General features: G+C 41.9%; 1 protein-coding gene across 3 annotated transcripts in view; it reads right to left on the reverse strand.

Moving 5' to 3' along the window:
* The window catches only part of PTPDC1 (protein tyrosine phosphatase domain containing 1), an 89,246-nt gene that overhangs the window by 22,391 nt on the left and 41,793 nt on the right, over positions 1-25,062 (reverse strand). Inside the window, exons 1-2 of one of the 3 annotated variants that reach the window (XM_070400793.1) lie at positions 1,799-2,061; positions 1,149-1,320 (exon numbers count right to left, since the gene is read on the reverse strand). The exons of 1 other annotated variant lie outside the window; for it this stretch is intronic. In XM_070400793.1, coding sequence (XP_070256894.1) covers positions 1,149-1,320; positions 1,799-2,024 — 398 coding nt within the window. In that variant the 5' untranslated portion in view covers positions 2,025-2,061. Of the gene's footprint in view, positions 1-1,148; positions 1,321-1,798; positions 2,062-25,062 lie in introns of those variants that run through there. One more of the 3 variants, XM_070400791.1, reaches the window with a different exon arrangement.

The following is a 25,062-nucleotide window of genomic DNA, read 5'->3' on the forward strand; positions in this document are numbered from 1 at the left end:
CAGGCAGTCTACCCAAAGATGTGGGTCACATGACCTGAGAGGAGTGACATTAAATAAACAGGGCAGGATCCGAAAAGATACCAATTCCCCCCCTCCTACCCCCGGCGTAATGCCTGAAATTCAACAGGGCTCCCCAAAACATTGGAACCCCCAAGATTTAATAGTACTTGGTATGAGATGAGGAGAGATGTAACATGATATCAGCAGAGGCAAAACAAAAGATTCAGATGGTTCAGTAAAAAACAAATGAAAATATTAATGTGGCCTTCAGCTGCATTATTAGAAATTACATCAGGAATAGTGTTGGCTTTCTCACAAGGTTCTTTAAGAAAGACAGTGACGGACTAGAATATGATCTGTGCAGAACAGTGACAGCGGACCCCCAACATTATCAAAATTCATGTACCCAGCAAATCCAGTATGAAAAGTATGGGTTGCAAGTTAAGAGACTCTGGTCAACAAATTATCTAATTTGTAAATGGATTCTTGCTATATACATTGGTTCATTACTAGAATTCTTGAAACAGTGATTTTCAAATGGGATTTGGTCTGATTATCAAAACTTTTCAGGTATCACTAAATTGAAAAGATCTACTTGACAATTTACTATTAATAAACCATAAAAAATGCAAGCATCTTATATTGCCCACTGAACTGACAACTTGGACCACTCCTACTGAGGCAGACTGAAGATGTATTTGTGTGAAAGTGGGTCCTTTCACACAGAGAATAGGACCAAAATTAAAGTAAGGTTAAAGCTTACCTGTATGAAATTAGAAACTACCTCATAATTTTTCAAATTTATAGCTTAACATTTTTATTATTTCTAGCAATTTCTGAAATTTAAGAGCTATCTAGTTACCATTTCTTTAAGATATTTACATGCATTATTTCACTTAATTAAAAAAAGACCCCATGGCATTGGTTATATTATTTCCATTTCATAGATGAGAAAACTGAGGTTCAGAGTGCCTAAGTGAGTAGGCCACAGCTTGTCAGGCAGCAAGAGATGGGAGGTAAGGTTCTGACTTCAAAACCCCATACATCCTCTTCCATGGCCTCCTGCCACCCGGCACCACATACATCTTCACTACCTTTTTCAAATTAGCCGCAGGGAAGAGCTACAGCAGACTGACAGAATCACTCACCAGGACGAGTAGATCCCCTTAATGGCCTGCTCCTGCTCACTCCAGCGGGCTGGATTTTCATATTTGCAAGCTTTGCCCCCACAGGCCATGGAGCAGGCCATGTGTCCAGGAATGACATGCCGTAAACGCTCTCCGACTTTTGTATACTTTGGTGTTGGACGTCCTGAATTGCCTAGAACATGCAGGAAGGGATTTGAAACTCCACACTCCAAACAGAACAGCGACCTGGGAAACGGCTTCCATTTTATCTCAGATTGCAGATGAGGAGCTGGTGCTGACCACCCTTTACTGTGTCAAGATTAAATCCATTTCCATTGCATCTAAGTTCACTATCTCTTAATGTAGGAAACTCTTTGGTACACAATCTCCACATGTCATACTGGTCACAAAGAGAAGAAACCACAAAAGCAGATCTTTTATAAGGGAGTGAGGTTTGTTCAGAACTACATTTTTAAAGAAAACACACACAACAGTCAATCATTTTATCTATTATATATCCACTGAAACTCTCAGCATGACAGACAGTAAAAAGTATAATGCAGAATGGTCAAAAATTAAAAAGGTATAAGCACAGCACAGCACAGCCTTTTCACATTCCTTAAATTTAAACTCAAAGTTGAGGCAATCTTTAAGAAGAAAAGGAGTTTTACTTTTTCTCTCGGGGCAAGTTGGGTTTCTCTTGGCGCAGCTGAGAGAGGACACAGCTAGCATCACCTGGAGAGAGGATGAGGAGAGCATCTTGGTGGCGGAGCCGGAGCCAGAGCTGTGCTGCCCCTGTGGCAGCCTCAGTACTGTGTCTGAGGCTGAGTGCCGGCGGCCCTGTAAGAAGGAGCTGAGGAAGGGCATGGCCGAGAGCCGCCGGGGCGGGTCCTGCATGGCGCTGGGCCCCCAAGAGGAGAGCTGGAGGCCAGGAGATGTCTGTGCCAGCTTGCTCCGTGATGAAGTTACACTGAGATAAGAGCATCACTCTGCATGATCTAACAGCCATTCAGGATAGGCTGACTTGTTTCCATAGTGACGAACAAAGAAAGTACTGATTCCCACTCAGAGTTGCACAGGCAAAGTCCCACATGAATGAGCTGTGTTTTGAACAGATTGTTCAAATATGTGGAGGAAACATGTATTTTAAATAAATTATTCCTAAATTACAACTATTCTATTTTGTTTTCCAAACATTTAAAGATCTGACTGCCCAAAATATTACATCTAAAATACGGTAATGATAGAAAGTTAATTGTAATGAAGTGGGACATGCTGGATATTTATAACATTATTAAACCACCATTGCATTTTTTAAAACCAAAAAAATCTTCTGTTTTCTTGGCAGAACTATTAAATACTTGGATAAAACAAATAAAGATGTCTGTAGGGCTGATATATTAATCAGAAGACATTTACTTTTAGTTTTTATTTTTAGAATGTGAAAACCCAATTCTTGGCGATGCCTTTATTGGATAGTTATAATAGTCAGGCTTCTCAAAAATTCAAAATACAATTCGGTGCCTTTTGTCAGTGACTGGGGAGAAAGAAGCTTGGGTAATGTCTTGGCAGAGGCCTACAAACAAACCGCACTAAGTATCACATTTTTTAAAGGAACTGGGTGAGGGGGTGTTGTAACTCGAGGATAAAGAATATAAAGGGAACAGAAACTTTAACAACCACCAATTGTCCTCCTCTTCCTTGGTTAATGTCAGGCTGTACCGCCCCCCACCGCAACATTCCACCCCTCATCTTTCTGTCTCTTGTCTCCAAAATGGTATTTAACCATGTGCACATGGACACAATCTACTGCCATAGATAGGGCTCTTTTTTGTTTTGTCCTTTTTTATTTTAACAATTAATAATGCTTTAAGCAAGCACGTTTTAAAAGGAACCCATCTCCCCAATAGGATGCACTCTGTCAAATAAGACAATTTGGTGCTCAAACTCCTACTCACAGTGTAGCACCATGCCCTTGCTATTTTGTGTGCAGTGACAGAGAATAATTTTTTTAATGTAACCAATCTAGAAGCACAGCTTCCAAAACTTTACAGGAAAGAAAAGAGTTGGTGCTGGGTGGAAGGCAAGTTGGAACCTGATGGCAGAAGACCCCTGACTAAGGGGCGCTCTCCTACTACCTGAGGATCAGGGAGTCAGACTCAAGTTCTGAACAAGTCTCTGTGCAGAGGTTCACGCTGCCCTGCAGAGACAGGGCTGGAAGCACACAACTAGGGACCTCCGGACAGTAACTGGAGCAGAGCAAGGGTGTGAGACGGTGCAGAGGCAGACAGATGGCAGCTGGAGGACAGGGGCTGACACAGTGCAGGGAGTTCCTCCCTAAGTGAGCGGCAGAGAGACACTGAAGCTACTGCTGAACACAGGAGCCAGTGAGGAGCAGGTGTGTGACAATCTGGCAGGCAAGCTCCATTTGAGATACAAGGCATGTGAGGTGGCAAAGGAAGTCTCAGCCAGCGAATGGGAGATCCCTATGTCTGCAACTCTAAGGACACCTACAGAGAAGAGTCCAGGTGACTGCTCTCAATGGTTCTGAAGCAGAAAATAAGTTTGATGAGGGTGACTAGTCTGGATGAAGCTAAGGGTGGGATAGTTAACATATCATCTCAGGAGTAAGTTTCGCTGTGAAATCTTAACTGGGCTGACTTCAAATAGTAAACATGTAACCATTTAAGCACACTCAGTTACTAGACAGTCAGGGGCCCTGAGTGGGAGTATTTAGGGAAGTGGACCCACTCCTGTGGCATGCGCTGCAGCTAGACTGGTGCTGAGGTGGAGCGCAGCTGACCTGTGGGCACAGTAGGCAGGGGCAGAGGCCTGGACTTCCCCTAGACACAACAGAACTGTCACTCCACCAATTCATGCTCCAAACTATTCCTTGGCAAAACTCCCAACTCACGGCCACATTCATTTTTAAACACTACATTTATTTATGCCAACTGGCTTTAATAGGGAAGTGTACCGCCAATCCCACCTTGAACATTCTAGACTCATCTCCCTCCAGTCTTTGTCCCTAGGCATGTGGATTTTCTGCATGTTTATAATCATATTGTAAATACACTTTTTGCTTTAGTTTTATCATAATTTTTATTTAATGGAAACACAATAATTAAGACACATTTAGCTGATGCATCATAATGTGCTTATTTATTCCTTAGCTCTTAGATATTTATATTATTATCCATGATTTTATTTAAAAATAAGACAAACATTTTCAGGACTAGAACCTTTCTGATTCTATGTTCTCTTATTTAGTAAATTCCTAGGGATGGTATGACTGGTAAGCAAAATTAAATTTCAAAGCTTATATTTTTACTAGAGGCTCAATGCACAAAATTCGTGCCCTTGTGGTGGGGGGGGAGGGTCCCTCAGCCCCATCTACGCCCTCTTGCAGTCCTGGAGCCCTCAGGGGATGTCTGACTGACAGCTTAGGCCTGCTTTGCCGCAGAAGCAGGAAAGGCTCCTGCCACTGCGCTTACCAACCGTGAACCCAGCTCAGGGCTTCTGGCTGAGCAGCCCTCACCTTGTGGGCATGCACTGACCACCAGGGTGCAGCTCCTGCATTGAGCGTCTGCCCCCTGGTGGTCAGTGCATGTCATAGCAACTGGTTGTTCCGCTTTTCGGTTGATATGCATATTAGCCTTTTATTATATAGGATTCACATATTTCAACAACTAAGTATGAACATGCTGAAAGAGGAAATATTTTAGCAACTCAGCACAGGTTTATTTCTGAGATCAGAGAGAAATACAGAACTAAAATACAGATCAAGAGATGCTATCTCTGATAGGGTTTTGTGCAAACCTCCTGGACCCCAGAAATCTCCTGATTAATTTTGTGGATCAATTTTGTTATATATACCCACGTTTTTGTTTCACAAATCTATAAGAAAGCATATTTGTGCTACACCCTAAAAATCAATTAAAAATTTTAAATAGGGATCAGTTCTAGTTTGCTAATGATAAATTGTTCAGACTCTTAGAAATAACATTTTAATTTTTATTTAAATTATCAATAAGAAAAAACCAGAAGCCATATCTTTAGATAATTAGGAGCAGCAAGACTATATTAGTTTCTATTTCATATTTTATAGAGAGTGGAATGTTTTAGTGATTTTATGAAGGGCCATGCTTTCAGCAGACACTTAAAAGGCACAGAACCCTTCTCCTGGTGGCCACAGAGAGCTTCTGTAGAAGCTCGTTATCCTCAGCCGCATTAGCCTCTGTCTGCTTTCCTTTCCTCCATCCTGCACAATCATTACTTATTTGTAGGCCACAAGAACCAACACTACTGTTGTTTTCCCACATACCTGATAACAACTGATCTATTTTTCCTCCTTTGACAACATATTTTTCTAAATACATAAGAAAATGTCAGTTTTCTATATTTCATGAGTATAAAATCACGGGGGACCCTGCCTCATTACTGTCCCTACCCTTCTCACTCCTAAATATGCTGTCTCTAAAAAAAGTCAGCCTCCAACAAAAAGTAGGAAAACAACATAAAAGATAATCCCTGCAAGCAATCCTACACTCTCCTGAGCTGCTGTGATCGTCAATGGACAAAAGACCCCTCTCCCAGCATAATGGACACGGCCCGCTTGCACATGTGGTGTGTGTGGTGTGTGGTGTGTGTGGTGTGTGTGTGGTGTGTGTGTGTGTGTGTGTGTGTGTGGTGTGTGTGGGGTGTGTGTGTGTGTGTGTGTGTGTGTGTGCCACCAGATACTGTTGTAATTAACTAGTTATTAACAATAGAAAAGGAACAAAGAGAAGGCCAGACATTACAGGCAGGTCATTTGGGCAGCTTCACCAGGAGCTGCAACTGCAACCCCCAGGGAACCACCTGCCCATTCTCTGTAGATCACTGGCAGGAGGGGTCCAATAAAGGATAGACGTATGTGCAGTGAAGCTGAGGTGACCAGGGAAAGTACCTGCCAGTCAAACCTGGAGAACCACGGATTTGTCAGAATGGATGGAACCAATGAAAGCCTGAAAAAATTTGGGAATACATAATCTCCTAATAAAGGAGTTCTCTCTCCTGTTGCTCTTGACTCTTGGCTTCCTGGCATTCGCCAACCCCACATGCAATGGACAAATGGACTGATGCTGGACTGGACTTGGCTCCAACACGGGAAGGAAATTCTGGACACTGGCTCTGATTTTAGCTCTGCTGAAGCCCCAACTATACTTCTTCTATGACTGGACTAAGAGAAATTGGATCTTAGAATTTCAGGGGTGTAATTCCACAGAAATAAAGCTTTCTACAATATCTCATCCTCTCTCACAAGTTTCAGAAAATTCTTTTTCTTGGGATATGGCAAGGAATCCACCCCCACGAGCAACAGGTGGGGATGAGGACCTCTCCCCACCGGTAACACACCCACAGTTTTACTCAGAATCATCCAGAGTAATATCTAAGGAACCAAATGAGATACTGGTCACTGCAATGTGAAATTATCTACACTTGTCATAAGCACAATAAACAAAAAAATTAAAGACAAACCTCAAAAACTGGTAATTTCCTGTTATACTCAAGATTTCAGAAAGGACTAAGAATTCCTACTCAGAGAATGGGGTGGGAGCAGGAGGTCCATCTAACCTCATCCCTACATCAATAAAGGAGTCATGTCCAGGAACTGGGCTGGAACACCTACTTTCCAACCTATCATTTTCCATTTTTTGTGACAGGAGGCTCACTTCTCACATGGCAACTAATTATTCAACTGCTGTACAGCTCAAGAGGTTTTCTAATGATGAGTCAAAATCCATTTTCTTTGTAAACACTGGTTGCAAATTCATCCCTCTAAAACAAACAAACAAAAACAAACAAATCATCTGACTTGCAAGGTTTTTAAATATCTGAAGACAAAACTTCTCCAAGCTCTCCCCTATTTAGGATAAGTTAATTTTTTCAGACATCCTTAGTATATCACTGTTTCCAGATCCTTCACTATGATTCTCCTTCTAAGGGACCCTCTTCTCCCTCCACAGCTAAACTCCTAAAAAAGCTGCTCATGTGTATCATTTCCATTTGTCACCAGTCTCATCCTCAACTTCTATTTAATTCTGGTCTCTGCCTGCCCTGAAACTGCTCTGCTTAAGGTCTCCAATGGCCTCTGCTTCAAGATGGACTGGTTCTAACTGCTCAGCAGCATGCAAACCAGCTGAACAACTTAGCTTTAATTTTAAACACTTTTTGGAGAGGATTTTATTTTATTTTGAATCAATCTCAAATTTACAGAAAAGTTATAACAAAGAATATTTTCTCTTGAACCATTTGAGAAGCTGCAGATAGGCTGTCCCATTACTACAATTAACAGCATTTATTTCCCATAAATAAAGAGGTTCTTCTCTACAATTCCCCCAAATTATGATTGATACATTACTAGTTGCCCTTTATTCCACAGACATCACTCAAGCTTCACTGATATCTCAATACTAGAGGCCCAATGCATGAAATTCATGCAAGGGGCCTGACCCCCCCCCCCCCCCCCCACCCCGTGGCTTTGTCCAGAAGGTCGTCAGGCCTAATTAGCATATTACATTTTTATTATTATAGACTAGCAGCCCTGTGCACAAATAAATAGCTCGCTGTCGCCCTCCTGTAGCTCTCTGCCCTCTGCCCCGCCCTCTTGTAGCTCCCCCTGCCCCCTCTCTCCCCCAGCACCCCTTCATAGCTCGCTGCCCCACCCTCCTGCTGATCTGTGATCCGGTCGTTACACGGTCAGTCGTTACGAAACTATCATTTGAATATTACATCTTTATTATGTAGGACTAGTAGCCCGGTGCACGAAATTCATGCACATTAAAAGGGAATTAATTGCCCTAACCGGTCTGGCTCAGTGGATAGAGCATCAGCCTGTGGACTCAAGGGTCCCAGGTTCAATTCCTGTCAAGGGCATGTACCTTGGTTGCAGGCACATCCCCAGTGGGGAGTGTGCAGGAGGCAGCTGATCGATGTTTCTCTCTCATCGATGTTTCTAACTCTCTATCCCTCTCCCTTCCTCTCTGTAAAAAAATCAATAAAATATATATATATATATTTTTTAAAAAGGTAATTAATGGAGATATTTTAATATTGCTATTTGCCTTTGCTCTATAATAGAAGTGTGAGAGATGAAAGGAAATTAGTAAAATGTATATGAAAATAATATACAAAATTAGTAAAAAAAAAACAGTAACAAAAGGATATAACAACAACAGAGGCATGATATAAAAAATGACAAAAACATGATATGAAAACAACAAAAACATTATATAAAAACAACAGTGATACAAACAATGACTGATAAAGTGATTAAACTTATTCTAATATCTCCCTGTACACCACATTAAGAGTAAAAACACTTTCAGAGTGCTTGACTAATTTCCCTTGTGATGAAGTATTTAGAACTTTAACTGTAATATCACATGCTCTTCAAACTCAAGAGAAAGCAACATATAACTGACCATGTGCAAAAACGGGTTCAGGTAGGAATATGCCTATTTTGTCTAGAGTTTGTCCTTGTGATTTATTAATAGTCATCACAAATGCTGGCATCGCGGAAAACCGTCGTCGAATCAATTTAAATGGGAGACCAGTGTCAGATGGGGACAAATTAATTCTTGGAATCAGAACAACCTCTCCCTCTGCAGATCCTGTTACTACTTCAGCTTCGATAATGTTAGGTCGTAATCTTTTATAATAAATCTGGTACTATTACAAAGACCCCATTTACTATTGAGATTTCTCAATAGCATGACGATTGCACCCACTTTCAATTTTAGTTTATGACATGGCATTCCTGAAGGAGTAATAGTATTAAGAAATTCGATGGGAAAATTTTCCTATTCAGCATCATCTGTAGAATCAATGGAATCATCACTCAAATATGTGTGGAAATCTCCATCGAGTATATACAAATTTTCTTCATTTAATTTTTGAACATGCTCATTTTTTGGACAAAGAATTGCACATTTAGATATATTTTTAATATTATCTATAGCAGTGGTTCTCAACTTTGGCTGCACATTAGAATCACCTGGGAATCTTTTTAAAATCCTGATTCCTGGTCCTCATTCTCCGGAAATTGTTTCTTTGTTATGGGGTGGGGCCACAATATTAGTAACAAAGAAACAGAATTTCCGGAGGATGAGGCCCAGAAATCAGGATTTAAAAAAGATTCCCAGGTGATTCTAATGTGCAGACAAGGTTGAGAACCACTGATCTATAGATATATATTTCCAAAGGTAGCTTCAATAATAGATCCATTACAAATCATTTCACTTCCACGCTCTGCTCCAAGGGCGGGTTCCTGCCTGAAACCTCACCCTCCAGGAAACAGCTGGGGGAGGGTGCAGCCATTTCCAAGACAACTCCTGTAGGACTGACTTCCTTCCAGTTGGTCGTGAACTTTGTTAAGCAATGATTTGCAGTTTTCTTTCAGCAATGATTTGCAGTTTTCAGTAAGGCAAGCTGAGAATACTGGGTCCTGACAGCCCTCACCCTACCTTGTTTGTAGGTCAGAGGTTCCATGCCGAGAAAGGTAAACCAAAAAGACCAGAAGCTACTACCTCTACTCAGCGTGCAAAGCAGGGATAGCACCTAGGGAAGAGGGCCACCGGCCTCACTCTAAACTCCAGAACCATACCTAGGAGACTTTGCCCAGTGGGAAAGGCAGACCTTAAAAACAGAGAACTCTGAAGTTATTTCCAAAGAAACTGTCTTTATCTGAAACATAGTGTGAGGAAGTTCATGCCTAACCAATGTTCCCTAAAACAACAAAGGCTTTGGTTGTAAGCAATTAAGAGGAGGCTGGTAGATTCGTGAGAGCAACAAACTAAAGTGTAAATCAGCTAACTTACTAAAAAGAACCAGAGAAAGAGACAACTCAGAAGAGCCCTCATAGGGTAAGAACAAACTCAAAGACTGGCCTCAAAAATCACCACAGCCTGAACTTAATTGGATCAAACTGTAGAGCAACAAATGCCCCAAGGCTCTGTCAAAAGTAATAGTGACCAGCAGGCGACTGGTGAAAGCTAACAGCTGCATGTGACAACAATTGATGGAGACAGCTTAACAGAAAGATTAGTGAGGGAGAGAAAGAGAGCCCTGCCACAACACTGTCATCCCAGGAACTGTATGTGTATGCCTAAGGCTGTGTCCTCCCTTGAAGGAGTCACATCAGAGGCTTTGGAATGTGGAGAAAACAGATCTCACCAAAATGGTCTGTCTAGTCAAGCCTCTAACCAAGCATGTTAAACTCGAGGCCCACAACGCATATTTTTGCAGCCCAGCCAATAGAATGGTATGCAAGAAACGTTTTAATAAAAATTTCGTAACTTAATTTTTACAATATCCTGTTATACATAATCATTAACAATGAACTACAATGTTCGCTGACTGATTACTATAATCGTGTTGCATCCATTTCCCTTACGCGCCTTATATGCAGGCGTACCACTTCTCTTAACTAATATTAGCAGCGAATACTTTAGCAGCCCATTGCCACATCATTAGTCTTGTACTGACTTGTTTGGTGTGCGCAACAGGAAATATTTCGCTTTCTAAGAAAAAGAAAAATAGGTTTATTTGCGTTACGCTTATTAATTTGTGCAGTTACTTAGTGTCTGGAAAGTTAATGTTCAAGAAAAAAATATTAATTTTTATTAAAATGTTCTATTATTTTATGTTAATGATTACTCATTTATTTCAGCCCTTTGTATTCACATGTCTCTATCGAAATAAATCTACGTTTCTATGAAAATCAAAGCTTTTGTTTTTTTGCAGCCCAATGTAAACCTAATCCTTGTTTATTTGGCCTGTGTTAGCCTTTGAGTTTGACATGCTTGCTCTAAACAAATAGGCAGGCAAAAGCAAAAAACAGTTCGACTGGTGTGGCTCAGTGGTTGAATGTCGACTTCTGAACCAGGTCACGATTTCTAGTGAGGGCACACGCCTGGGTTTCAGGCTCGATCCCCAGTAGGGGGTGTGAAAGAGGCAGCCAATCAATGATTCTCTCTCATCATTGATGTTTCTATCTTTCTCTCCCTCTCCTCTCCCTTCCTTTGAAATCAACAAAAGTACATATATTTTTTAAAAAGCAACAAACAAATAAACAAACAAAAACCCAACAAGCTTGGTATGGAAGAGGTGATATAGAGGTATCATTAGAAACTACCAGTGAGAAGGCCCAGGCATTGTATTTACAGGCAAAGTCTTCAAAGTGACCACTATAAATATGCTCGAAGAACTAAAGAAAACCAAGTAAAGGAAGCTATGATAAAAAAGTCTCATCAAATAAAGAGCCAAAAATTATTTTTAAAAAACCACACACAAATGGAAATTCAGAAGTTTAAAAGTATAATAAGCTCTCTGCCACTTGGCTTACCGTTGCATCCGTGAGTGTGGTCGGGGAGCCGAACTAGTTCGAATAAAAGACTCTCTGCTTTTGCATCAGACTCGGCTGGCTCCCTGGTGTGGTCTAATGGGGATCTTGAAATCTGGGCATAACATTTGGGGGCTCATCTGGGATCCCCAAGACCCTCGAGGGACCCCCCCCCCATCCGAAGAGTCGGACTGACCATGATATAGGTCAAGAATCCTGTCCTGGGATGTGGGAAAGGAAGGCCCCCACATCTGTTCCTGTCAGGCCTCCATCAGGGGACTTGGGCGGTGTTCCTGTTATCTGCTCAAAATCCCAAGACTGTAAAAATACTTGTTCACTGAAAAGGTGTAAGTGTAAATGTTTATTTGATGTTTGTATGTCTACTTGGGTATAATTATTTGTTCATGCAAGTGTGGAAATCTGCGGAAAAAAGCACACGCTTGATTTCTTTGAGGCTGAATGCTCTGACCGATAGCAAAGCCCCCCGAGCGGCTTTCCCCAAGGGCGCTTGCTCTCTGTCAGAGGTGGAATTGGCCCGCCTAACTAGTAAACATCTCTGTCTGTTTGTTTGCTGGGAACTTTGATTTGCTATGTGATATTCTGTGCTGGGTTAGGATTTTGGAATTCTGGGGTAAATTTAAAAGGTATCTGTGGCTTTTCTAGTCTGATTGGGACATTTAAGGGTGGGGCTCACAGTTCCTCAGGGCAGAGATTTAATGGGCCCTTCCCCCTGCCTGTGCTGAATTAGATAATACAGGCCAGTGTCATTTGGCTTGCTGGTTAAAGGAAGACAATGGGCCTTGGAATCTGTAAAGATGGGCGGGAATGAACTGGTCAAATGTACTGAAAGGGTTTGGTACCTGTTGCTGCTAGCAAAGGAGGGGCTGATATCTCCTTCTAGCGCACTGCTTTGAATGAGGCCTGGTTGCTGCTCTGCCACAAAGGGCACAAGTAACGCAGGTAGTAACCAGGGCTATTGGGGCAAATTGGAAATTACATTGTGCTTATAAACGCCAGAATTCAGGGCAGGTAGAAAGGAACCATGGAAACTGGCAGGGCCTGGGTGGCTCTCCCATCATGTTTAGCAGGCCACCCCCTATCATTCCTAACCTTAAAGCTGACTTTCTTGCTGCAAGAACTATCTCTTTCCTTGAGAGGGCTCCAGAGGGCGCACGAGGACATTTGGCTGCGCCTCCGCGCCATCCAGGAGACCGGCCCAACCCCAACACCTCATCAGCACAGACCAGGAGATTGGGTCTACGTCAGAAGGCACCGCTGGGAGACCCTGGAGCCACGTTGGAAGGGTCCCTACACTGTGGTGCTGACGACCGCCACCGCTCTCAAAATAGATGGCGTCGCGACCTGGGTCCATCACACCCACGTCCGCTCAGCGGACCCATCCGCGATCCGGAAAGACTTTGTCACCAAATGGAGCATCGATCAAGATCAACGCAACCCACTCAAGTTCAAGCTATGGCGCGCTCGACCTGCCTGATGCTGGTAACATTGAATAGACTTAGATAATGCCTGTATCTTCATGGACATGGCTCCAAAAAGACAAGAAGAATTCATAGGAAGGTCAGAAATAGACTTTAGTAGCAGAAGATTTAGCTGCCTGAAGCGGCCATGATACCAATATTATGTTTCATTGTATTGATATGTTATATTGACCTTTAATTCTCTTGCAGGTTTGAATGTGTGTTGGCTGTCCTGGAAGGGAACTGTGTGGGGTGACCCCAAAAGTAAAGGATGTCTAGCTGCCAAGAGGGCAGGTGCCCAACTGGGCAGGAAAGGGTGCCCATCAGGTTTTGGTCTCTGTTGAAAGACAGTTGACAGTTGGCAGCCTGTGTACTGCTTGCAGGGCTGCGTAACCATGCCCATGTCAGGGGTAGTAAGCTGGGAAAGGCCTGTTTAGAATAGAAGGTCTAAGGCATGGTTATACATAGAAAGAAAGTTTAATGCCAACAATTATAACTCTGAAAAATCCATGAAAAGAAATTGGCAAGGAAAATCAGAAAATCTTAGAGTAGATCAGTATGTTTTTCTCCTTGTGTAATTCCTCCAAAATCTGGCAATGCTGAATAAGTCATGGCAACACATTTCTTTGCATAGATTCAATAAGACTGGTTCCTAATAGTGGTTTTATTAACGGAAAACTTTCACTGGAGTATCATGTTTTAAAGAGCCCTGTCTGAGCTCTAAAGACTTGAAGCCAGTAAGAATGCCACAAAGAAAGCCTGGTATCCTGCTTGGAAGCCCTGAAGATGGCTGGCGCTGGAACGTCAGGCCCATGCCCTACCATCACTGGCGGTTTGTAAGAGTAGAAGGGGAGCAGTAAAGATGCCTCTGCGTCCCTGCGGAACCCCCACACACTCTGGGCCGCAATGGGTAGGAGGGCTACTGAGATGGGCCTTAAAGCCTAGAGCGTGGGCTCAGGTGGAGTTGCTACAGGTGAGGGATTCACCTAACTCAGCAGATACTGCAGGCAGGCCTGATGGCAGCTAGATGGCTTGGCTTCCTGGCCCAAAGGGGCACATTAAGATTCAACCATGAGATTCCAGCAAAGGTGGTCGGTTACCATTCTTGTTGTGTTTATGCAAACATCAGGCCACATTGAATACAGTAGATAAATTAATCTTGATTTGGCTTTTTGATAGCCATGGAGGAATTTTAAGAAGAAAGATCCTATTTCAATAGAAGTTGTTAAAGCTAAAATGGTTTCTTTCCCTTCCATTTGACCATTTGTTAAGCGTATAGGGATAGTTCAGTTGATAGTTCTGTGTGCCCAGTACAGGCCTCTAGCAATGGTGAAATAGAAATGTAGTCCGTCTCATGATTGAGCCGGAAGTTCCAAGACAAAGGGGGGAATGAAAGGGCAAAGGCTACACCCTCCATCTTGCCCCGTATCCTCCATCTTTGGGCAGACATGTGCTCAGAGGGGCTTCTTCCCAGAAGCCCAAGCCACTGCTAGCCACACCCAGGATTTCTTTAAACTAACCAATGACAGCCAAGGGAAGTGCGCGCCTTGGAGATGACCACATCCTGTGTAACGAGACACCGACTTGCCCCTGGCCAATCGGCAGGGCCCACAGCCCTCTCTTCTCCCCTTACTATAAAACCTCTCTCCCATGCTCTCTCACTCTCTCTGCCACTTGGCTTACCGTTGCATTGGTGAGTGTGGTCGGGGAGGCGAAATAGTTCGAATAAAAGACTCTCTGCTTTTGAAAATAAATAAATAAATAAATAAATAAAAGTATAATAATAATGAAAAAAATCACTAGAGGGGTTCAATAGCAGATTTGATGCAGAAAGAGGAAGATAAATTGATAGAGATTATATATTTTGTAGAACAGAGAATAAAGAATAATAAAAAAGAACAGAAATTCAGAGAAATGTTGGACATCCCTGAGTGTGCCAAAATACATGGAATTGATGTACCAGAAGAAAAGGTGCAAAAAAAATCAGAAAAATATTAGAAGAAATAATGGCTCAAAAAACTTCCCATATTTGATGAAAAACACTAATCTATACATCCAAGAAGTTCAACAAACTCCAAGTAGCATAAAAGACATGTCATAGTAAAAATGCTGAAAGCCAAACACAAAGAGAAAAATGATTCCCTATGTACAAGGGAACTTACTAGTAAATAAGATTTCAGCTGATTTTTTATCAGAAACAAATGAAAACCAAAAAGCAAAGGGATAATATATTCAAAGTACTGAAAATTAAACATTGTCAACCAAAAATCTTATATCCAACAATATTATCTTTTAAAATGGAAGGGGAAATAAAGACATTCCCAGATAAATAAAAAAATAGGAACTTTCTTGCTAGCAGACCCAACTTACAATAAATATTAAAGGACATTCTTCAGATTGAAGCAAGTGACCCAAGAAATTAATGTGAATCCACATGAAAAGAAGAAGGATATTGGTAAATTACAAGGCAGTATAATATAAAATATTGTAATTACTTAAGAATATAAGACAGTAAAACTGTGTTTTTCTTTTCCTTTATTCCAATAAGTGATTTGAAAAGGACTGTACAAAATAATATGTATATAAATATATTGTTGGGGCTATTCATTTAGAAATGTAATATATATGACAGTAATAGCACAAAGGAGTAGGTGGGTGTAGAGTTGTATTAAAGTAAGTATGAGACAGAAGATGATAATTCAAATCCACAAGAACAAATGAAGAAAACCAGAGAGGGCAAAAACAAGATTAATATAATAAACTAGTATCCACAGTAGTCTATAAAGAACTCTTACAACTCAACAATAAAAAGTTAAATAACCCAATTAAAAAATGGGCAAAGGATATGGATAGACATTTCTCCCAAGAAGATATATAAATGGTCAATAAGCATGAAAAGATGTTCAATATCATTAGTCAGTAGGGAAATACATTTCAAAACCACAGTTTGGCACTTCCTCAAAATGTTAAACATGGAGTCACCATGTGACCCAGTAATTCCACTCCTAGGTATAGTCTCAAGAGCAATTAAAAATACATCCAGGGCTTGTCCTTGGGGGTGGGAGTGGCAGGTGGGGGGGGGGGCAATCAGGGAGAAAGGAGACATATGTAATACTTTAAACAATAATTTAAAAAAAATACATCCACACAGCCCTGTATGGTATTGCTCAGTGGTGAGAGTGTTGGCCCATGAACCTAAGGATCTTGGGTTTGATTTCTGGTCAAGGGAACATACCTAGGTTGCAGGTTCAAACCCCAGGCCCAGGCGGGGAGCATGTAGGAGGCAACCAGTCGATGTATCTCTCTCACATCAATGTTTCTTCTTTCTCCCCTGCCACCCCCCATCTCTCTATCTGTTTCCCCATCCCCCAATCTCTCCCTTCCACTCTCTCTAAAAATCAATGGAAAAGATATGCTTGGGTGAGGATTTACAAAAACAACAGAAAATACATCCATCCACACAAAAACATGTACACAAAAATTCATGAGCATTATTAGACTAGCCAAAAGTACAAACAACCAAATTGTGCATCAATCCAAATAGATAAACAAAATGTAGTATATTCATACAATGAAATATTACTCAACAATAAAAAAGATGACTTATGATACATGCCACAAGGATGAACCTTAAAAACATTATCACGCTAAATAAAAGAAGGCAGACACAAAAATCACATATACTAGTATTATTCTATTTATATGAAACTAGTGGCCCGGTGCATGAAATTCGTGCATGGGGGAGGGTGTGTTCCTCAGCCTGGCCTGCACCCTCTCCAATTTGGGACCCTGTGAAAAATGTCCTGCCAGTTTACAGGGATTGGGCCTAAACCAGCAGTCGGACATCCCTCTCATAATCCGGGACTGCTGGCTCCTAACCGCTCACCTGCCTGCCTGCCTGCCTAATTGCCTCTAACCACTCTGCATGCCGGCCTGTTCGCCCCCAATTGCCCCCCCCCCCCCGCTGCCAGCCTGCTTGCCCCCAAATGCTCCCCCACCAGTCTGCTCACTCCAAACTGCCCCCCGCTGTCCTGATCACCTCCAACTGACCCCCACTGATGGCCTTCTTGCCCCCAACTGGCCCCCCTGCTGGTCTGCTTACCCCCAACGGCCCCACCCCCCACCAGCCTGATCACCCACAACTGCCCTCCCCTCTTGGCCTCTAACCGCCTCTACCTCGGCCCCACCACCATGGCTTTGTCCAGAAGAACATCTGGAAGGTCTCCCAGTCTAATTAGCATATTACTCTTTTATTAGTATAGATATATTTGTCTGTAAATATGATTGATTGCAGATATGAGTAGGACCAGGAAAATTTTATAGAATGGGCCTTTTATTACAGATGGTTTGCCATGTATGCACTTTTTCTAAAGAAGTAAAAATTATTTTAAAAAATGTTTCAGGAAGACTTTGAGAAATTTACAGTATTTGCTTTTCTTCCAAGAAAGTTGTCACTTGTATGCCAGAGTGAGAATTATTTGCATGCTTTGTATGTCAGCATCGGGCCACTGTGACTGGGGGGCATTTAGTTTGACTTGAGAGTAATTATCTTGCTCACTGGCTGGGAGGGAGGGTGTGTGGCAGAGGAGATAAATACTCAGTTCTGGATTATTCATAGATTGCTGACTTTCTGGATTGATTGTGCAAGCCCCTCCTTTTATTGATGTCCACCTTCTGTTGTCAGACATCTACCCTGGGAGAGAAATGAGATGAAACTCTCTTTCTTTTCATTGTAAAAAGCATTTGAATTCCTAAGGTGTGATAAGGCCACCCAGCCATCCACAGTCAAGGTACACATTTTCATGGAGGAAGTTCCCACTCTTGAATAAATTAAAACATTTTTTTTCTTTTAATTTAAACTTTCTTCTATAACTGTTTTCTTGTTACTTAAAAGCTAGTTTTTTTTTCAAACTGCTTCCAAAGCTTTTCAAGCTGTATATGTCCTTGGAATGAATTTATAAATAAGAATTGAGCCCGGCGGGTGTGACTCAGTGGTTTAGCATGAACCTATGAACCAGGAAGTTACAGTTTGATTCCAGGTCAGGCCACATGCCCAGGTTTTGGCCTGATCCCCAGTATGGGGTGTGTAGGAGGCAGCCGATCAATGATTCTCTCTCATCATTGATGTTTTTATCTCTCTCCCTCTCCCTTCCTCTCTGAATCAGTAAGGATATATTTTAAAGAGAGAGAGAGAGAGAGAGAGAGAGAGAGAGAGAGAGAGAGAAGAGTGTATATGTTTGTAAATAAGAAAACATGTATTTGATGCTCTTAGAAAGTCTTATTTTCTTTCATTAAAACTTGTGCAGTAGAGAGAACTCCATAGATTCTCTCAATTTGAAGAAAGGTAGAGGGAAAGGTACTATTCAGAGTTCCTTGGGAAAATGTATCACTTATATATTTTTTAATGTTTTTTTTAATCAAAAACTGAAATATTTTCTATTCAGAAAATATATTTGGATCTAAATATCTTCTATAATTTTAACCCTAAAATATCAATTTAAATATTTTAAAAATGGTTGGGATGTTTGTTTTTTTAAATAAGTTAGGTTACTGGAGTTCTACATGTTACTGGATCACCTGGGGTAATTTTCTAATTGGAAAATTAAGAATTATAGTCAGAGGGAAGGACATTAGAATTTTAAAAGAACATATTCAATTTACTTTAGAAGCCGAACCTATCTTATGTGACTTGTTTTGTATGTCTGTTAAACTATATTATCACATAAGCATTGCTGCTATTGGGACAAATAGTGACAGTTGATTCAGGTCATTTGAATGTCCACTGTCTGTTTTAATTTGTATGTTCGTTTTGACTCTGTCATATGCTCAAACTTCAGTGGAAGTCATGAGAACCTATTATTTTTGCCTGCTCCCTCCTTTACGTTGGAAATATTCTTTTTTACCCAGAGGGACCTTAACTTTGATGTAAGGGATTGTTTCCGTTGCCAACTTTTTTCTTCCTTGCCAAGTAAGAGAGTTGTGAACTCTTCAGTGATGCCTTCCCCAGGATATTTGCAGATGTGGTTGGGAAAAGTCATTTCATCCCCGACCTTTACATGTCAGGTGCTGGGGTACCCGGGTGCCACCTAGCCTGCGCCCCGGCTCTCCCGCCCTCCGATTGCCATGGCGATCACGGGGCCGCAGAGTTTTATTTTTTTTCAGAAGAGTATAAATTATTTAAGAATTAAAGCTATGTGCACACAGCCAACAACAACAACAAAAAAAATCGGCTCCACCAGTCCCACCTGTCCCACCCGTCCCGGCAGGGACTGACAGCAAAACCCCTCTCCATCCCGAGCCCTCCAGCCCCGTGCAGACGGAGCCCCGGGGCGAGAGCCGAGCAGCGTGGACCTGAGGGCTGTGCACCTGGAGCGACTGCAGAGGGAGAGGGGCAGGCAGGAGCAGCGAGCCAAGGAGGGCCCACGGGCCACAGGCCCGGGACTGCGGAAGTTACCAGAAAAGAAAAAGAAGAAAGATGCAAAAGGACCCGTGGCCCTGGATCTGCCCTCCATGGAGGACTTCGAAGCCCTGGTCTCGGCCGCCATGAAGGCTGATAACACCTGTGGCCTTGCCAAGTGCTAGGCCAGCGTCATGACTCTGGGCCAGCTCTGCCCACACGGCAGTCACCGCTACTGCCTCAGCCACTGCCCGTCCGAGATCCATGGCTGTGGGGAGAGGGCCCGCGCCCACGCCTGGCAGAGAATCAGCCAGGAGGGAGTGCTGTACGCTGGCAGTGGGGCCAAGGACCGGTCCCTGGAACTCGCCAAGAGGGCCCAGCTGCAGAGGAGCCTGGATAAGAAGCTGGGCAAGCTAAGCAGCCAGAGGAGGAGCAAAAGGAGGGAGAAGGAGATGTGATCCGGCCCTCACACCCTCGGGCCTTGTCTTTGCAAATGCGGGTGGGGGCAAGCGGCCGTCCCTGGTGCTTTCTGTGCCTTATAGCTGCTCCGGTGACGTGACCAGGGCTGCATGAGCAAGCGAGGGGCCTCTGGGAGGAGGTGGGTCCTCGGGCCCAGTGCCCTGCCTTGCGCTGGGGTGGGGGTGGGCTGCAGTGGCTGTTCCCTGGACCTTCCTGGGAGAGAGCTGCCCCAGGTCTCAGCTTTGCTGGCACAGGGCCCGCTGGGGCTCTCCAAGGTCCCTTGCCAACTGCTTTAAGAGAACCTTTAAGAGAGGTTCCAGTGCCCCGGCTCTCCCGCCCTCCGATCGCCATGGCGATCACAGGGCGCAGGCCAGCCGGCAATCCCGGCCCCCGGGGGTCTGGGGTTTCCGCCTGGCTTTCTGATGGTGATCACCGGCTCGGGGGCGGGGAAAGGAGGCCTTTGCCCGCCCCCCAGCTCTTGCCTGCCGCCTGGGTTGCTGATCACCATTCTTCCTCTTTCCTCTTTCGCCTCCCATCATTGCACGTATGCAAATTAACCGCCATCTTTGTTGGCGGTTACTGCCATCTTTGTTGGCAGTTAATTTGCATATTGCCCTGATTAGCCAATGAAAAGTGTAGCAGAGGTACGGTTAATTACCCTTTTTGTCTTTTATTAGGTTAGATGTCCTGAATAGGCAAATCTATATGGACAAAAGTAGATCAGTGGTTAGCAGGGACTAAGGAAAAGAAAAAATGGGGATCGATTGCTAATTGGTACAGAATTTCTTTATGATCTGATGATGTTCTGGATTTAGATGGTGGTGATAATTTCACAGCTTTGTATATTAGTATGTACTAAAAATCACTGAATATTTTAAAAGAGTGAATTTTATCATAAAAAATGAGCAAGAGATTTGAATGGGTAGTTCTTAAAAAAAGCAAATATGGCCAACAAGCACATAAAAAGACATTTAACATTGTCAGTCAAAAAAAAAAAAATGCAAACTAAAACCACAATGAGATGCCACTTCAAATCCCCATGGAGAACTATGATAAAAAAGTCAGACAATAAGTGTTGGTGAGGATGTGAAAAAATAAGAGCCCTCAAAAACGCTGGTGGGAATGTAAAATGGTAAACTACTTTGGAAGAAAATCTGACAGTTCAAATAAGCAAAGAGTTAGCATACAACCCCAAAGTTCTACTAAGTATATACCCCCCAAAATGAAAACATGCCCACACCAAAACTTGTACACAAATGTTCAAAGCAGCATACTCACAAAAGCCAAAAAGTGGAAACAACACAAATGTCCATCAACTGATGAATGAATTAAAAAATGTGTGAAGCAGGCTAGTTGGCTCTCCTGTCTTCCCCACAGTGTCCCCAGTGTCACTGGAGCCTAGTGGGGAGCTGAGCCTCCAACTCCACCTGCATGCATGAGGAGAAAAGAAGTGGTAAGAGGTGGGATAGTTGGCACTATGTTTCCTGCCCTCCCCCCATGTCCACAGGGCACAGCAGGAAAATGAGCTTCAGTTGCACCCTGCAGCAACAAAGTGGGGTGAATAACCTTTTTATTTCCTCTTTCCCAGATGGCAGTGGGGTTCAGTGAGAAGCTGGTCATCTTTCTTTACTCAGGAAGCTGGTCTTACACCCCTACTCAAAAGTAACATGAGAGTGCAGGGCAATGCTTCTCCTTCTCCACAAAGGTGTTAGGGAGCTTATGGGGGAGCTGAAATTCCATCTGATTCATGTGCAAGGAGGCAGTGTAAGTGCTCCACTTTTGTTGGGGTGGAGTCAACAAGGCTGAATGGGAAAGTAAGCATTCAGACTCACCTGGTCTCGAGCTACACTTCAATAGGGAGAACACTCACTAAAATAAAAACAAGCAAGATTCAAAATATCTACAATACAATACAAGATCACTTGTTATTCCAGGAACCAAAAAAATCACAATAAGAATGAGAAAAGACAATCAACAGATATCAAAACAGAGATAAATATGTTGAAGATATCCAATAAGGATTTCAATGAAGTTATCCTAAAAATAATTCAACATGTAATTACCAATTCTCTTAAAACAAATGAGTAGAAATGCTCAGCAAAGAAGTAAGGTTATAAAAAAAAATAGAACCAAACAGTAATAACAGAACTAAAAAATACATAACTAAAATTTAAAAACTCTCTGGAAGGGTTAAATAGCATAGTGAAGATGACAGAATGTAATTAGTGACCTTGAGGACAGATAGATGAACAGAAATTATATAATATGAACAACAGAGAGAAAAATAGACTTATACAAATCAACAGAATCTCAGATGCCTGTAGGAAATTAACTAAAGGACTAACAACATTCGTATCATTGAGTCTCAAAGAGAAAGCAGAAAGGGAGTGGGACTGAAAACGTATTCAAAGAGATAATGGCTGCAAATCTCCCAAATTTGGGGAAAGACTTAAACCTACTTGTTTAAGAAGCTAAAGGAAACTTAGATAGGATACAAGCAAAGAAATCTATGCCAAGATGTATTCTAAGAAGACTTCTGAAAACTGAAGACAAAAAAAATCTTGAAAGGAACCAAAGAGAAATGACAGTTATAGGAAAAAAGCCCAATCTGAATGACAGCCATTTCTCACCTAAAAGAATGAAGGCTAGAGGAAGTGGCATAATATTTTTCAAGTTTTTGAGAGAAAAGAACTGTCATATGCAAATGTTATAGCTGGCAAAAATATTCTTCAAGAATAAAAGAGAGAGAGGAGCCACCACAGCGGTGAACAACACCCACCACAGGAGCTGCTGCTTACTAAGGAGCAGCTGCTACCACAACTGCCCGAGGAGCAAACGCAGCCTGAGGAGCCACTGCCACCCAGGGAGCAGCCACTGAACGACTCAACATCTAAATATATCCGTGAGATCAAACATGGGTAGACAAAGAAATCCCCAAAGGAAAGAAAAGGAGGACTCGCCAGAAAAGCAGCTAAGTGAAACCAAGGCATGCAGCATGACAGAAAAAGAATTCAGATTAAGGGTCCTAGAATGCATAAACCAGATGGAGGAAAATATCAACAACTTATGCAAGAAGCAAGAAGAAACAGATGAAAAAATCAATAAATTATGTAAGAACCAAGAAGAAATGAAGAGTGATATAGCTGCAATAAAAAAACACCATTGAAAGTTTCAACAGTAGACTAGGAGAAGTGGAGGACCGAATTAGGGAATTAGAAGACAGGGAAACAAAACACACACACAAACTGAACAGCAATTAGAGAAAAAAATTAAAAGACAGGAGGAGAGCCTAAGGGAGCTATGGGACAACATGAAACGAAACAACATACGAATAATAGGGGTGGCAGAACAACAGAAAGAGGGACAAGGATTAGAAAAACTATTCGAAGAAATAATATCAGAAAACTTCCCTGAGGTGGGGAAGAAAAAAGTCACACAAGCACAGAGAGTCCCAAACAAGGTGAACCCAAAAAGACCCACACCAACACACATCATAATTACCATGGCAAATGTTCAGGACAAAGAAAGAATCTTAAAGGCTGCAAGAGAGAGATAGAAAGTTACATACAAGGGATCTCCCATTAGATTATCAAATGATTTCTCAACAGAAACACATCAGGCCAGAAAAGAATGGACGGAAATTTACAAAGGACTGAATCCAAGAATACTCTATCCCAGCAAGGCTATCATTCAAAATTAAAGGGGAAATAAGAAGCTTCACAGACAAAAAAAGGCTAAGGGAGTTTATCACCACCAAGCCAGCAATGCAAGAAATGCTAAAGGGACTGGTGTAAAAAGAAGAAATAAAAAGCTCAGAAAGAAAACAGCCACAAAAAATAGAAATGGCTATAAACAAGTACCTTTCAATAATAACTTTAAATGTAAATGGACTAAATGCTCCAATCAAAAGACATCCAGTGGCTGAATGGATAAAAAAACATGACCCATACATTTGCTGTCTATAAGAGACCCACCTCAGAAGAGGGGACTCACACAGACTGAAAGTGAAGGTATGGAAAAATATCTTTCAGGCAAATGGAAATGAAAAAAAAAGCTGGGGTAGCAATACATATATCTGACAAAATAGACCTCAAAGTGAAGGCCAAAACAAGAGATAAGGAAGGCCACTTCATAATACTAAAGGGATCAATACAACAAGAGGATATAACCCTGATAAACATATATGCATCCAATGCAGAAGCACCCAAATACATAAAAAAACTCCTGGAAGATATCAAAGGAGAGATCGGCAACAATACAATCATAGTAGGGGACTTTAATACACCACTGACATCACTGGATAAATCCTCTAGAAAAAAAATCAGCAAAGAAACAGCAATCCTAAATGACTCACTAGATCAGATGGACTTAATTAACATCTTCAGAACACTTCACCCCAAAGCCACGGAATATACATTCTACTCAAGTGCTCATAAGACATATTCAAAAATAGACCACATATTGGGTCACAAACAAAGTCTCCCCAAGTTCAAGAAGGTTGAAATCATACCAACCATCTTCTAAGACCACAATGGCATAATATTAGAAATAAATTACAATAAAAACAACCCAAAATACTCAAACACTTGGAAGCTGAATAGCATGTTATTAAATATTGATTGGGTTACCAGTGAAATCAAAGAAGAAATTAAAAACATCCTGGAAACTAATGACAATGAAAACACAACAATCCAAAACCTATGGGACACAACGAAAGCAGTCCTGAGAGGGAAGTTTATGGCTCTACAGGCCTACCTCAACAAACAAGAAAAAATGGTAGTAAATCATCTAACTCTACATCTCATGAATTAGAAGAGAGCAACAAGAAAACCCCATAGTGAGCAGAGGGAAGGAGATAATAAAGATTAGAGCAGAAATAAATGACCTAGAGACCAAAAAAACAATACAGAAAATCAATGAAACCAAGAGCTGGTTCTTTGAAAGGATAAACAAGATTGACGAACCTCTAGCTAGGCTCACCAAGAAGCAAAGAGAGAGGACCCAAATAAACAAAATCAGAAATGATAGAGGCGAAATAACAACAGACCCCACAGAAATACAAATGATTGTTAAGAAATACTATGGACAACTCTACTCCAACAAACTAGACAACCTGGAGGAAATGGACATCTTCCTAGAAAAATACCACATTCCAAAACTCAATCAGGAAGAATCTAAAAATCTCAATAGGCCAATAACTATAGAAGAAATTGAAGCAGT

This window comes from Myotis yumanensis, unplaced genomic scaffold, assembly GCF_028538775.1.
Source record: "Myotis yumanensis isolate MYYU_CA2020_CCGP unplaced genomic scaffold, mMyoYum1.0.hap1 SCAF_21, whole genome shotgun sequence".
NCBI classification, from domain to species: Eukaryota; Metazoa; Chordata; class Mammalia; order Chiroptera; family Vespertilionidae; genus Myotis; species Myotis yumanensis.